Below are 15,617 nucleotides of genomic sequence, written 5' to 3' on the forward strand. Positions count from 1 at the left end.
CCTGTGCTAGACATGAAACAGAAATCAAATTTCTGCTAGCAACAGGTACATAATAACAGTCTCTAAGTATTAAACTAAATCCAGACGGTAGTCGCAGATGGTAGGTGCCCACAGCCACAGCAGCAACTTTTGCCCCGTTGCCAACCCGAAGGGTTACCGCACCTTCCGCCAGCCTTCTACTTTCCTTTAGACCCTGCATGGTAGTGCACAAATGAGCACTAGAACCAGAATCTATAACCCAACTAGAAGTAGAAGAAACCGTTAGATTAGTTTCAATAATGAGCAAGTCTATACCTTCTGAAGGTGTGTCACCTTTCTTGTTCTTTAGGCTCTCGAGGTATGAAGGACAGTTTCTCTTCCAGTGGCCTTCGACATTGCAGTGGAAACATTTTCCTTTGTCGTTAGCCTTTTTCTTTTGAACTTCCTTCTTTGGCTTCTTGTCTTTCTTCTGCTTCTTTGCAGGCTTCTTTTTCTTCCAAGTAGACTTTCTCTTGGAACCAGAAGTCAACTCAGCAGCGAGGACATTGCCCCTTGAACCTTTCAAGGCTCCCTCAGTAGTTACCAACATGTTGATTAGTTCAGTCTTAGTGCATTCAATCTTATTCATGTGGTAGTTTACTATAAACTGACCAAATGAATCAGGAAGTGACTGTAGGATCAAATCCACTTGCAATTCCTTGTGCATGTCCATACCGAGCTTCTCAAGCTCCTCTAGGTCCTTAATCATGGTCAGACCGTGATCATGGACAGACTGCCCTTCGCGCATCTTCGCTTTGAAAAGCCTCTTGGACACTTCAAAACGAGCTGTGCGACTCTGCTCACCATACAACTCTTGTAGGTGTGCCAGTATGTCCCTAGCAGTCTTTATATTTTCATGCTGGCATTGGAGTTCATTAGACATAGATGCCATCATATAGCATTTTACTCTAATGTCATCATCCAACCACTTTTTATGCATCTCACGCTGAACATCAGTGGGACGTGCTGGTAATGTGGGGATATCTGAATCGAGTATATAGCCTATCTTCTCACAGTCCAAAACTATTTTGAGATTTCTAAGCCAGTCCTTGTAATTGGTTCCAGTCAGTCGGTTGGTCTCAAGAATACGGGTCAAAGGGTTTGAAGCCGACATTGTATCTGCAGAGAGTAAAGATTCTAGTTAGACTCTTGTACTTGATCCTAATCTGTCCTAAGGTCTTTTAGAACAAATGTGACTCCCACTATTTTCTCGAATTCCTCACACTCCCCTGGTAGGAAAACGGAAATCCCACACGACTAGGGTTTCTAGTGGGTATTGCGGTCCCACCAATTCACATGCCACCTCACCTAACAGTTATTGGTGACACATAGATGGATGAGTGTACAACTCTTGTACAATGCTTCTCAAGCATGTTGCAGTGCAACTTGGTCTCTAAGCCATGAAGACCTCACCTAACAGTTATTGGTCCCATTTCTTAGTTAAGTCAGACCCACCGTATAACCGTAGGAATAAAGTCGTCATTGGGTCCTCACCTAACAGTTATTGGTGCCCAACCCCACCTTTACCCTACAACATCTCATGTCTATAGAGAGGTCCAGCCCCCCAATGCAACTTGACCACTGTATCCAGCCGAGACAAGTCAACATCAGAAAGGCCTTAGCAGCTCTACTACAGTGGAAGACCTATTGACTTAATATTGGTTAATCAGGTCTTAGTGTTTGCAACTTGAGCCTTTCATAAGAGGTAATCGAACAATTGGCCAGGTAAGCAGGTGGGAGGCTCCCCTTACTCAGAGAGTAAGGTCCTAATTAAGTAACCACCTTTCATGCTTTCCTAGACACCAATTAGATCAATTAATCTAATATGACTTGCTCATGTCGGTTCACTCTCGACTTGATTGAGGAGGTTTTGATTTAGGTCTCAATTGGGTTTGCTACATCACATGTAGACCTATCTACCCGACTCTCATTCACATCACATGCAAACGGCGCATTGCAGGCAGTTATAATCGCGGCAATAATTAAAGCTAAACTTTAACTAGGTGATGATCATGGATTCTAATTAGGTCGTATTACAAGCACATGCACATTAATCGATCAAGTGGTCTTCAACTCTTGAATTGGATCCAAGCTTCCTTGATTCGATCCTTGATCAACTCTTGATCCCATCGCCATCAACCGCTTAGACCCCTGTTCATCTCATGCATCGTCTTCGACTTGATCGTTGATGTACATCACATCACAGAAATACAACCAGATGTAAAATAAAAATAAAAATAATTTACATCTCCTTTTAGGAGGCACGCAGGCCTCTCAAAACATCAAATAAGATGCATGCAAGCATCTGAAAAATTACATGACATCGCAGATCACATCGCAGGTCATTACATTTGATACCAAAAAGGGTTGAATCCTATGATCATCACCGTATGCTACAATTATAATTTCAGATCTGAAAACTAACTGATTATATCATGACATAGGTCGCTGATCATGCTAATCATGATTCTAAACTTTGTAATCCCATTAACAATGCAATTAGAATCATCTTTTTATCACATAAAAATCAGCATGTAAAAATCAGCACCCCTGAAAAAATCTGCATGCAGAATTTTTCAGCATGCATGATCATTTAATTTTCAGATCTAATATGCCTTTAGATATTTAATTCTTACCTTAATCTACGAAGCCTAGGCTCTGATACCACTGTTGGGAACCCGCCCATGCCGCTGATATTTCAAAAATTTTTCAGATGGCAGCGGAATCGGCATACACGGGTTCGGCGTTCATCGCATGAACGCTTGTTTCGAGACCTTTCGTAATTAGGTAAGAATTAAAGCTTTTAAAACAATAGGAAGATCAAATCTTCACCTTGCGCGGGTAGACGATCACCGCGAATCTGAATTCGTGGTTATGGGAGAGGGTTCGCTTGAAGCCGTTCAAACGTCCGGCCTCTACGGGTATCCACACGAAGTAGAGAACCGATCAAAGCTTTCTTGTCTTCCCGGGGTGCTAGCTCCCTTGCAAAGACTCCTTTGATGGCTGATCTCTTCTCTTTCTTTCAACTCTTGAAAGTGCTTGAGAGGAGGAAGAAGAAGGTTGAAGAAGAGGAAGAAGAAGAATCCCCACGCAGCCTTCTTTCTTTTCCCTGCGTTGGAAGGAAGAAGGGAGGAAGAGGATGCCGCCAACCTTTGGCCTTGGTCTTCCTTGCTTGCGGCTGATCACAAGAAGAGAGGAGAGGGAGGCTCACGGCAAGGAGAAGGAGGAGTTCTTCTATGCTTAGGGCGCCGGCCTCACACCTCCTTTTATAGCCATCTAGGGTTCCTACTAAGTAGGAACCCTAGACATCTTTCCAAAGAGGGGGCGCCGGCCCCCTCTCTTGTGCCGCACCAATGGATCAAGGGGGAGGGGCTTGCGCCCCTCCCTCTTGGTAAACCCTAGTCCACATTAGGGTTTGCATTGCCCTAATGTGGTCAAGCCCTAATCCTATTAGGTTTAGCCCAAGGGTGAACCAATGGATCCAATCTAGGTAAGTCCTAATCCAATTAGAACTTGAATCAATTTTGACTCAATTGAACTCTTCAATCCTAATCCAATTAGGAGTCTTATTGATTCATTAGATTAATAATTAATTGTGACTTAAGAAACCCTAATCCATATTAGGATGTATTTAGTCCTAATCCAATTAGGATTAGATTTGAATCCGAAGTCCTAATCCAATTAGGATTCCTAGGAATCCTACTCCAAGTAGGAATCCAATTTTAATTCAAAATTCCTAATCTCATTAGGATTGTAGGAATCCTATTCCAAGTAGGAATTCCAGTCCTATTCCAACTAGGATTCCCAGCCCTAATCCAATTAGGACTCTAGGAATCCCTCCTGAAGTAGGATTTGTGTTTAAGTCTAATTAATTAATTCCCTTTGTTTCTTCTTCAACTTCTTATCAATCAAATTGATTTCTTGTGATTCCTAATCACGATTTCAACCATCGGATCGGTCAATACTTCTAGTGTGTGTGACCCCATAGGTTCTATTCTGACTGGTAGTGAGATATATTGTGATCTCTATCACTATATCATTGAAAACTCCTTTCAATGGGTTGGAACGATTCCAACTCAACTCATTAGGGTTTATCGATCATCAAGATAATCCCTATAAGTCCCACCATCCACCAGTGACACCTAGCAGCATGTAGTGGCTACCCAGCAGAATGGAATGATGAACCTCTAGGTGCAGTTAACATGTGATACAGTCCTACTATCGTGGATCCCTACAGGACGGAGGTCATGGACAACTCGTCAAACCCCATCGTCTGTCATATGTCAAGATTTATTTGACTCGAGTTCGATAGTGAAAAACTCTTTCTCCACTGTGTATACTGCCCCGGCCGAGGTCTTACGAACTCAGTCTTATAAATCACATAGGATCTCTCCTTATCTATCAAGGTCGATAGATTCCATATAGGTGCATACCCTACTCCTACAGTGAACTTACTGCAGCCAATCTACACTGCATGGACCCATATGGCTAGAGACCATGTATGTGTGCAGTCAAACTACAATAACCTCACTGTGAGTAGCCGAAGCACCGCAGGTCAAAGGACCAGTCACACTACTGCAACATCAAGCAAGTCACTGACGAGTGGATAGACATCCAAGTGACTTCTTGTATTGGTCACGCTCAGTACCCTTGTTCTCTAACAAGCACCTGCACTATCACTTCAGTGTCCCTACACTGTGGACTCAAGTCTCGTCCATCCAGAAGGAGAGTGATCTGTGCACTGATCGGATCGATCACCGTCCTCGTGATGATCCTTTGATCAGGAGCATTTAGAAATTAATCACCAATGATACATGGCTCAAATTCTCAACTCTTGAGAATATGTATCATCATCTTATTAATTTCTTGGACGATTCATAGACACATAAACAATATGAATGAAAAAGATGCCTTTTATTTATTCAATAATAAATAGTCAAGTACAAAATTATGTCCCTAGAATCAACAATGTGTCAGCCAAATTGGCTTCTAGGGCATACATCTAACACCGGTTCGGTACCGGTTCCAAGCCGGTACCGAACCGGAACCGTACCTGTGCCGGTGCTCACCGGTACGCCGGTACAATCGGTTCTGCGAACCTTGCTCCTACCACTCTTGCTATATTTGGTTCCTTCTTTGGTGATGATTCATATTACGCCCTAGCACCATGATTATTTTACATTACTTCTAAAGACTCCAGGAATTTTATCTTCCAATCATTGTTCTCCACAACTTCTCGATTCAGAATCCATCTCAGCTATCTTTCTAGACATTCTATAGTGTTGCTGGACCTTGCTGAGTTCTGAAGTTAGTTTTTTTACCTTAATTTTCAGACAAGGCCATTTTTCTGTTGCCCATTTTTTTCTTCTTTTTCCTTTCACAGCTTGCAAGTTCTGTTTTTTATGTCCATATACCTGATTACTATAAGCTTTCTTTACCTGCTATCCATATTTTTTGAGAGGAGTCTAGCAATTTAAATAGAATGATTTAGGTTCACATTGTACTTCTAGTTCTAGGTACAGCTTTAGAGTGGAACTGTCATAAGAATTTGGATGCACGAAGAAGAATAAGTTGGTGATGGAGATGATGCAATCAAGATTAAGCAAAGCCATATCCAATTTATGTTAGATTCTGTAATGTTATTAATGCTCCAAGTATATTTGAAACCTTCATCTGTAGATCCCTCATCTAAGTCTGTAGAAAACTACGATCATATGCATGGTAGTAAATTGAGTTTCAAGTTTTCTACTATCCACATGTTCCCTTTGAAATCTGAGAAAGTTGAATCATTTGAATGTGATCCTATAACCTCATGAGTCATGACTTTATTCCATGATTCTTGTCTTTGTGCAACCTCAGCCATATACAAAGGATATTACCAATTTCTTTTCTAAGTGCTCCCTGTTTAATCATCTTCATCGCAGTGTTATTAATTTGGCAATCAAATTTGTCCTTCCAAAGAACCAGAATCCTGCTCCTCGGGAAGTGGTTACAACTTACAACTGTGTGCCAATTGCTTGAATTTCCCTACAAGCAATGCTCACTTTATCAAATTCTTATCTACAGTAGTGCCAAAATAACTGTTTATATTCCATTTAATTACTTTAATGTTTCTGATTTTAGGTTTTTTTAGTGATCCAACTAAGCATGGTCATTGTGCTTTAGAGATATTTGCAAGGTATCTCGTGCATTGCTTAGGCTTCTTGCTGACCCTATGGATATATCATCTTGTATTTTCTATTTGCATCATAGTTTTTTTTCCCTTTTCTTATTTGGGAATTAGGATGGTTGGAGGCCTGGAGAATCTGGTGATTCTCCCAGAATTCCCCATTGTTTTTGGTGTCAATTGTCTATATTCCAGCATATTCTTAATTTGGTCTACGCACCATGTTTTATATTTGTAAACCCCTGAAATTTCAATGTCTATTCTTGTGGAACAATATATAAATCTCCTATGATGCTTTCACAGAATTACAGCTAAAACACTTTTGGGTTGCTTCTACCACATTGGCAGCTATCCACAGTCATTGACAAGCCAAAACCCTCCTTTGGCACAACTGCATCCTAGGTGTTTCAATTATTTGCATAGGCAGACCTGATTCCAGTGTAATTTCTAACGACGAGTTCTAACTAATATCACCAATACAATAGTCTTCAAGTTTTTACTTTTGATGACAGTTCTAAATGGTTAAGGTGAGCTTTTGATTTTTGATTTTAGTGGATTATCTATAAATTTATGTGTCAGTGAATCAATTGAAAGTCGCAATTGACTCTAGGCTGGCCTTTAACAGTCAATTTCAATTGTAATAGTGATGTTATGGCTGAGTGTGACTGATTTGTGTTTCAATGTCGGTAGGTAAGTATTCTTTAATCAATTCAGTTCAATATTGTCGTTCTTTCATGTCATTTGAATAATGGAGCAGTTACTAGTGTGCGAGACTAAGAGTATTGGTGGCAAGATTGGTGGTACCGTTCTGAACTATGCAGTTCGGAGCGTACGAGCCGTATTGGGGGCGGACCGGCAGGGTTCTGCCCCTCAATTCGAGAAATCAGCAAGGGGGAGAGAGAGAGAGGGATACGAAGAGGGAGAGGGGGAGAGAGAGAGAGAGAGGGATACAAAGAGGGAGGGAGAGAGAGCGAGAGGGCGGCACAGAGAGAGAGAGAAATGGAGGGAGGGGAGAGAGAGGGCTTTCGAGGCATCTCTCCTCTGAAGTGCTAGAATAGGGACGGAGCCTCTATTTCAAAATGAAATAGGGGCTTTGGCCTTTATTTTTTTGTTTTTTTTTAAGTGAACTCAGCAGTTGTTGCTGGCTTCACTTAAAAAATTTCAAAAAAATAATAATAAGTGAAGTGTGTAGTTACTGCCAAATTTACTTAAAAAGGTTTAGAAAAAATTATAAAGGGGATGGAGCCCTTGTTTCGTTTTGAAATAAAGGCTCCGCCCATATTACGACTTCATGTAGGAGAGGGGGCTTCGAAAGCCCTCTCTTTCGCCTCGCTTGGCCCCTTGCTGTCCACCGCCCTCTCCCTCTCTCCCTTTCCCTCTTCTCTCCCTCTCCCTCTTCTCTCCCTCTCCCTCCCTCTATTTTTCTCTCTCTAAAGTCTAAACAAAAAAGGGGCAGAGCCCCTGTTACATAGTGCTAGAGGAGAGGGAGCTCGAAAACCGTCTCTCCTTCCTCTCTCTTCCTCTCTCCTCCTCCCCCTCTCTCTTCCTCTCTCCCTCCTTTTCTCCCTCTCCCTCTTCCTCCCCCTCCCTCCCTCTCTCTTATCCTCTCTCCCCTTCTCCCTCTCCCTCTTTGGTTTCTCTTTTCGATACACGCCGAAACAGTGTGGTACCATATCATACCGTTGGCTTACTGGCATGGATGCCAGTTTTGATATTGCGGACCTTGACTAGTGGTAATACTAGTGAGTTTCCAATCACAATATGTTTACATCAAGGATTAACTCTAAGTTCTTTCCTATTTGTGCTAGTTATGGATGAGCTTGCTAGGCATATTCAAGATGATATTCTTTGATGCAGGCTATTTATGGATGATATAATCTTAGTGAATGAAAGTAAGGTTGGAGTTAATCATAAGTTGGAATTATAGAGGAGTTTGTTAGAGTCTAAGTATTTTATGGTTAAGTAGGACCGGGATGAAATTCATGACATATAGTTTTACTAAAAAATTAAAATAGAGATGAAGATAGAGTGAAAATTGAGGATCATGAAGTTTCTAAAAATGATCATTTTCGATATTTAGAATTGATTATTCCTAAGGAAGGAGAGATTGAAGAGGATAATATCCATAGGATTAAAATAGAGTAGATAAAATAGAGAGGTGCAACTAAAATATTATATGATTGTAGGATACTTATCAAGTTAAAAGGAAAATTTTATAGGAAAGCTATATAACTAGCTATGCTTTATGGTACAAAATGTTGGACAGTTTAAAAAAAACATGTACATAAGATGAGTGTGGCCGAAATAAGAATGTTAAGATGGATGCATGGTACTACAAAAAAATATAAAATAAGAAATGAAGTCATTTATAAAAAGGTACAGGTAGCACCAATTGAAGACAAATTGAGAGAAGGATGACTTAAATGCTTTGGACATGTACAACGTAGGTTGAGGGATGTATCAGTTGAAGGAGTGATTTGATACATGTAAAAGAAAAGATGGGTAGAGATATGGCGCAAGTCATATGGGATAAAGTAGCAAGGAAGGAATTGATATCGCTACATTTTTCAAAAAGTGTAGCCTTAAATAGTGCAGAATGGAGGAAAAGGATTCATATAGCTGATCCCACTAGTTTAGGATAAAGGCTTAGACTTTTTCTGGGGTTGCTGTTAGTAGTGAAGTTTTTGGATGTAGAGCTTTTAACAAAAAGCTATTTAGCTACATATCTTAAGTGTTGTGAAACTTATACATCTATTTGGTAACTGAATTGAGAAAGTACATTTAGTATGACAAAATGACAATAAAGGATATTTCATAATATTATATAGTATAGTATAATATAATATAACACAATAATATATTATTAAATGTTAAAATATTTTTACATAGTATAATATTATTATAATGCAATATATTACTATAAGCTAATATAATTTAATAATATAATATAATATAGTATAATAAATAATATAATTTGATATGATATAATATAACATAAAATAGTAGTCTATTATTATATTTTAAAATATTATCACATAGTATAATATTATTATAATGTAATATAGTGTAGTATATTATTATAATATAACGAAATATAATATTATAATATAATATTATAATATAATATTACAATATAATTTTCTCAAGTAGAGCATTTGGGGAAAAGCTCCAAAATGGAGCTTCTCCCAAGTAGAGCTTTTTTAGTTTTGGGAAACCAAAAAGCACTTCTCAATATTTACCAAACACCTTCATTTCTCCTGAGAATGCTTTCTGCCCTTCAGAAAGCATTTTCCGGCCTTCCAAAAGCTTTATTAAATAGGATCTTTGTTGAGTTGAGTATATGTTGTTGTTCACGTCTTTGCTTTTTAGTTGTTTAATTGCTGCATCCTTGGGAATTTCCTGTTTGTGATCTTATTCATCTTTTTTCCAATGCTACTGCTAACAGCTCTCAGAAACTATGTTGAATGTCAATTTGAGTTATATCTTATTGCTAAGCTAATCAGCAGAAACTTAGTATTTCAAAATATTTTTATTTTCCTCTATATTCTTTTTTAGATGTTCTTATAGTTATCAAAAGATGCTGTTGGATATTCTTTGCAGATCATCCAATATATTCATCCAATTGGCACATATGTCAAAGACATGTGGATGAATTACTTTTATGGGCTGTCAAATTTGATGGAGCACAAACATGTTCAAATGGTATTCATATTTCAACTCTTATTTTGATGATGCTTGTTAACATTAAAATGCTTGCTGTTGAAAAGTCCATAACATGTCATTACTCAGTTTTTGTTAAAAGAAGAATCTTTTCTGAAAAGGCCTACCATCAAAGAAGGGGCATAGGAACTGATAAATATATGTGTGAATTATATCAGATGTTTACGTGGAAAGAACTATTTCTTATGTACCTCATGGAATATCATTAATTCAGATTATTTTGTCTAACTAAATAGGTTAGGTGCATGATTTAATTTTTGATCAAGAATGGATAGTTTAGACTTTAGTGTGTTTAAACTTAAATAGTTTAGGGTGCATAAACTTCATGGAGTGTAAGCTTAAGTGAAGCACTTTAGATTTTGTTTTGATTTACAGAGTAATTTATTGGCTAACTTATAGAATAAGCTAGACAAGTGACTTTTTAATTCATGATTTGACTTTGTTGTCATGTATTGCTACTTGTTTTTCTGAATTTTACATGAGTCATTTTAGTCTTTTATTTTGAATGAGATAAATAATCTTACAATGAGTAGGGTTGAAGGGAATATTAGTTTCAATCAAGGTATGCTGAACCGGCCCGTTCAGCCTGTACCGAACCGGTCCGGTTCGGCCTTAAAAAATGGTTTCGGCCTCTATGGGGTCAAAACCAAGTGGTACCGGGCCGAAACTGGCCGATACATGATGCGTATTGGAAGGAATTGGATGGTTTCATCCGGTACGACCTTAAAAAACGGTTCTGGCCCCTATGGCCTGAATCGGCCGGAACTGGCCGGTACTAGATGCGTACTAGAAGGAACCAGATGGTTCTGTCCGGTATGGATAGGAACCAGTGCAAATTGGTCGGTTCGCACCGGTTCGCCAGAACGCGCCCGCGCGCGCGCCCTGTGGACGCAGTGTGGGCAGCACGTGCAGACTGTGTTATGCAGACAGGTTTGGCACCGGTTCGAACCGGTCCTGTCACGCCCCGGATTCGAGCATGATTTTTTTTTTTAATTTATATTATGCGCCCCAAATCCGGTTTATGATATGGCCGTGCTATTGTAGGTTGCTGCCCACAATAACACGCAGCCCATGATAACAATTTTATTTCATAAAATAAAACCAAATCCGATCAAATCTATTGACTAATCATAAAGAAGCAAATATCGAGCATCAAAATCAAATACTTGAGTTTGCAATATATTACAACCCAAACTTATTAACATAGATACTTCTAAGAGTCCCTGTAACTATGCTTCAACTCCAATTTTCATTCACTCTTTTCCGCTCCTAATCGCCTTAATTATCTGAAATAAATAAAAGAAAACAACAGGAGGGGTATGAGCTTGCTACTCAGTAAGTAACCATGTACTATCTTATTAGATCAAGCATAATTTTTCTCATGCCAATGCATCATTTGAAGAACTTATCAGAAGATAAAGCATTTCATAGATAAATTATTCAAAACAAGTTATAAAGCAAATTATGCTCCAACCATGCAAGTTCATAAACATGACAATGCAAGTCATATAAAAATGCTGCCATTCATCCATACTTTATAAATCTTACTCTCAGACGGATGTGCTGCTATGGTCACTATAATCCCGTGACAGGGTTCATATTCGTAGTCGACGAGTTTTATAACTTATTCTTATTCGTTACCAACTTTAACCCGTTGGTAGAGGGCCATATTCGTTGGATGCTAGCTCCAGGGGGTCGACTGACCTCTATTTCTAGAGGTGGGCATAGCTACCTGAGAGTTCATAAATCATTCTTCTTTTTCATAAATTATACTTTCATACATAGGTTGAAAAATGACAAATGGCATCATAATGTATTAAATTCATGATTATGCCACAAATCTCATTTTCATGCAATTTATCATAACCATAATTCATCGCAATGTATAAAATTCATGATCATGCCACAAATCTCATTTTCATGCAATTTATCATAATCATGATTTATACTCAAATATTCATGAAGGATGCATTTTAGTCAAACTCATGAATCACATGCAATCATATGCTTGATCCTACTTTTAAGAAAATACATCATACCAAATATAATTTTCATTATTTTATTCTTACAATTAAACAGTGATTTTATATTAATAAGATCAGCGCCAGGGTTACTTACCTTGATTCGCTCACGAATCTCTAGAACCAGATGACAACTTCACTGTACCTATCATCATCATAGAGGATAGATTATCATTTTCTATTTTAATTTATTTTTTTATTGTTATTTAATTTCATTTAAATACATCTATTACCTTAATTCTCTATTTATTTAATTATATATTTATTATTATTTTTCTTTTCTTTCTTTTTCTTTCTTTTCTCTTTTTTTTCCTTCCTTCTTTTTCTTCTCTTCATTCCCGAAGCTTCCCCTCCTCCTCTTCTTCTTCTTCTTCTTCTTTCCCTCTTTCTTCTCCCGTAAGGGGAGATCGGGCTCGAGAGGGCCGAGCAGTAGCCGGCGACGCCCCCTCGGCCGGTTGGCGGCACCCGCGGTGCCTGCGGCCGGGCCTGCGGCACCCACGGTTGCAGCCGTGGCCGCACCCGTGGTCCGCGGCTGCGGCCGTGGCCGAACTCGCGGCCCGCGGCCTGCGTTTCCCGGCTTCCGGCGCCCGCAGTCGTAGGCCGTGCCTGCGGCCTGCGGCCGGCGTTCCCCGGCCTCCGGCGCCGCAGTCGCAGGCCGTGCCTGCGGCCGGCCTTCCCCAGCCTCCGGCGACGCAGTAGTAGGCCGCGCCTGCGGCCGACGCCCACGGTGAGTCCCCTCCCCTTTTTTTTTTTCTTTCTTTCTTCTTTCTTCTTCTGTTCACCTAGGGAAAGAGGCGAGAGTCGCCCCCTTTGTCCCACCAGAAGGGAGAAAGGGAAGGACTCCGACCCGACTGCGGCCCCCTCCAACGACTGGTGGTGGTTGCGGCCGAAGCCAGACGATACCTGTTACCGAGAGCCGGCAAGCTGACGATCATAGATACGCCTTTTTCTCCTCTTCTTCTCTTCTTTTATTTCATTATCATAAGGTAGGAAGGATATAGGGTTAAGGCTTACCTTGCTACGAAGAGAAGCTGCTGTTACTCCCTCCGGCGGCACTGATGCGAGCTCCAAACCCTAGCAGCAGAGGAGGGAAAGGGTTAGAGACAGAGTAGCGTGGAGAAGGAGAAGTGCTTGGTGGATCTCAGATGCAGGTCAATGGGGGATTTTAGAGAGAAAATTTTCAAATTACCGCCGCGATTTCAGCGGCGGTTGTGCGGGTTCATCGGCCATTCAACTGGCCGCCGCGGATCTCGCCCCTGTTACGCTCGAGAAGGTGCAGCCGAGGATTCCGGCCTCTCCTTCGGCTTGGGCCTCACATTCTCCCCCCCATAAATAAAATTTCGTCCTCGAAATTTACATACCTGAGACTTCGAAGAATTGCGGATGCCTCGCACGCATTTCATCCTCAAGCTCCCAAGTTGCCTCTCTTTCTGAATGGTTGCTCCATTGTACTTTCACATATGGGATGGTACGCCGCCTCAAAACTTGCTCCTTGCGATCGATAATACGTAAAGAAAATTCTTTATAAGTCAATTCTTCATCAACTTGCAATGGCTCATACTGTACCACATGACTAGGATCCGAGATATACTTCCTCAGTAAGGAAACATGAAAAACATTGTGTACTTTAGATAGCCCGGGTGGCAAGGCTAATCTGTAAGCAACCTCTCCAGAATCTCAAAGGGCCCGATGTAGCGTGGACTTAGTTTACTATGTCTTCCAAATCTCATGAAACCTTTCGAGGGTGAAATCTTCAAGAAAACAAAATCACCTGCTTGAAATTCTACTTCTCTCCTCTTTTTATCTGCCCAACTCTTCTGTCTATCCTGAGCTGCCTTGAGTCTTTCCCTGATCAACAAGATTTTCTCCCTGGCATTCTGCACTAATTCTGGACCCAATAACTTCTTTTCTCCAACATCATTCCAATGCAGAGGAGACCTGCACTTCCTCCCATAAAGAGCTTCATATGGTGCCATCTTGATGCTAGAATGGTAACTATTATTATAGGCAAACTCCACCAAGGCTATATGATTATCCCAGCAACCTCCAAGATCAACTGTACATGTTCTCAGCATATCCTCTAAGGTCTGGATCGTCCTTTCTGACTGACCATCGGTCTGAGAGTGGTAAGCAGTGCTGAGCCTCAATTCAGTACCCATAGCATCTTGAAAACTTCTCCAGAATTTAGATACAAATCGTGGGTCCCGATCAGATACAATGCTCACCGGTACCCCGTGTAGGCGCACGATCTCATCCATGTACCTTTGCGCCAGCCTATCAAGTGAAGTGCCAATCCTAAAGGGTAAAAAGTGAGCTGACTTTGTGAGGCGATCAACAATCACCCACACTGCATCATTTTTCTTGACTGTCTTGGGAAGCCCAATAACGAAGTCCATGGTGATGTGTTCCCATTTCCATTATGGTATCTCCAATGGCTCCAACAATCCGGCAGGCATGGTCCGCCGTACCGGTCCGTACCAGCCGGTACAGGCCGGTACGTACCGGTCCGGCCTGGGACTGGTACCGGATCAGCGTAAAATCCGGTACCGGTAATTTATGTTGAAGAACCGGTACGGGACCGGTTCGGACCGGTACGGGACCGGTTCGGACCGGTACGGGACCGGTTAGGACCGGTACGGACCGGTACGGAACCGGTTTCGTACCGGTCCGGGCCGCCACCGGTACGCCGACCGGTACCGATACGGCGGACCTTGCCGGCAGGTCTTTTGTGTTCAGCTTTCACTTGCTGACATACCAAGCACCGAGCTACAAACTCGGCTATCTCTCTTTTCATACCATTCCACCAAAAATGTTCCCTTAAATCTCTATACATCTTAGTACTACCAGGATGAATAGAGAAATAGGATTGGTGAGCTTCCTCCAAAATCTCTTTCTTCAAGTCAGCATCTTTAGGTATACACAGTCTACTCCCAAATCGTAGAGTACCATCTGGGTAAATCTTGAGTTTGGGTCGCACCCCTCTTTCTACATCTTTCTTGAGCTGACACATCTGTGCATCTGTTTGTTGGGCAGCCTTGATTTTCTCTATCAAGGTGGGTTGTACCATCAAACTAGCCAGCATGTTCCCAGCATCCTTGGTAGTCACCTCAATCTGCATCATATGGAGATCTTTCAAAATTTGCTTTTGAGTAGTGAGCAAAGCTGTTGTGCCCACTGCTGACTTCCTACTGAGGGCATCTGCCACCACATTAGCCTTTTCTCTTTTTTTTTTCCTTCTTTTTCTTCTCTTCATTCCCGAAGCTTCCCCTCCTCTTCATTCCCGAAGCTTCCCCTCCTCTTCTTCTTCTTCTTCTTCTTCTTCTTCTTTCCCTCTTTCTTCTCCCGTAAGGGGAGATCGGGCTCGAGAGGACCGAGCAGTAGCCGGCGACGCCCCCTCGGCCGGTTGGCGGCACCCACGGTTGCGGCCGTGGCCGCACCCGCGGTCCGCGGCTGCGGCCGTGGCCGAACTCGCGGCCCGCGGTCGGCGTTTCCCGGCGGCTTCCGGCGCCCGCAGTCGCAGGCCGCACCTGCGGCCCGCGGCCGGCGTTCCCCGGCCTCCGGCGCCGCAGTCGCAGGCCGTGCCTACGGCCGGCCTTCCCCGGCCTCCGGCGACGCAGTTGCAGGCCGCGCCTGCGGCCGACGCCCATTTTTGCCTTTTTCTAAATCGGAAGATCATCCATTTTTTTTCTCCG

General features: G+C 41.7%; 1 protein-coding gene across 11 annotated transcripts in view; it reads left to right on the forward strand.

The window, feature by feature from the left end:
* LOC103706601 (protein PHYLLO, chloroplastic) overlaps positions 1-15,617 on the forward strand; it is a 114,680-nt gene that overhangs the window by 27,638 nt on the left and 71,425 nt on the right. For all 11 annotated transcript variants that reach the window (XR_003385634.2, XM_026804481.2, XM_026804480.2 and 8 more), the window contains one exon: positions 9,785-9,886. Coding sequence is in view for 10 of the 11 variants with exons in the window: in XM_026804481.2 (XP_026660282.2) it covers positions 9,785-9,886 (102 nt within the window). In the remaining variant the exon portion in view is untranslated. The remainder of the gene's footprint in view (positions 1-9,784; positions 9,887-15,617) is intronic.

This window comes from Phoenix dactylifera, chromosome 1 (assembly GCF_009389715.1).
Source record: "Phoenix dactylifera cultivar Barhee BC4 chromosome 1, palm_55x_up_171113_PBpolish2nd_filt_p, whole genome shotgun sequence".
Taxonomy (NCBI): Eukaryota; Viridiplantae; Streptophyta; class Magnoliopsida; order Arecales; family Arecaceae; genus Phoenix; species Phoenix dactylifera.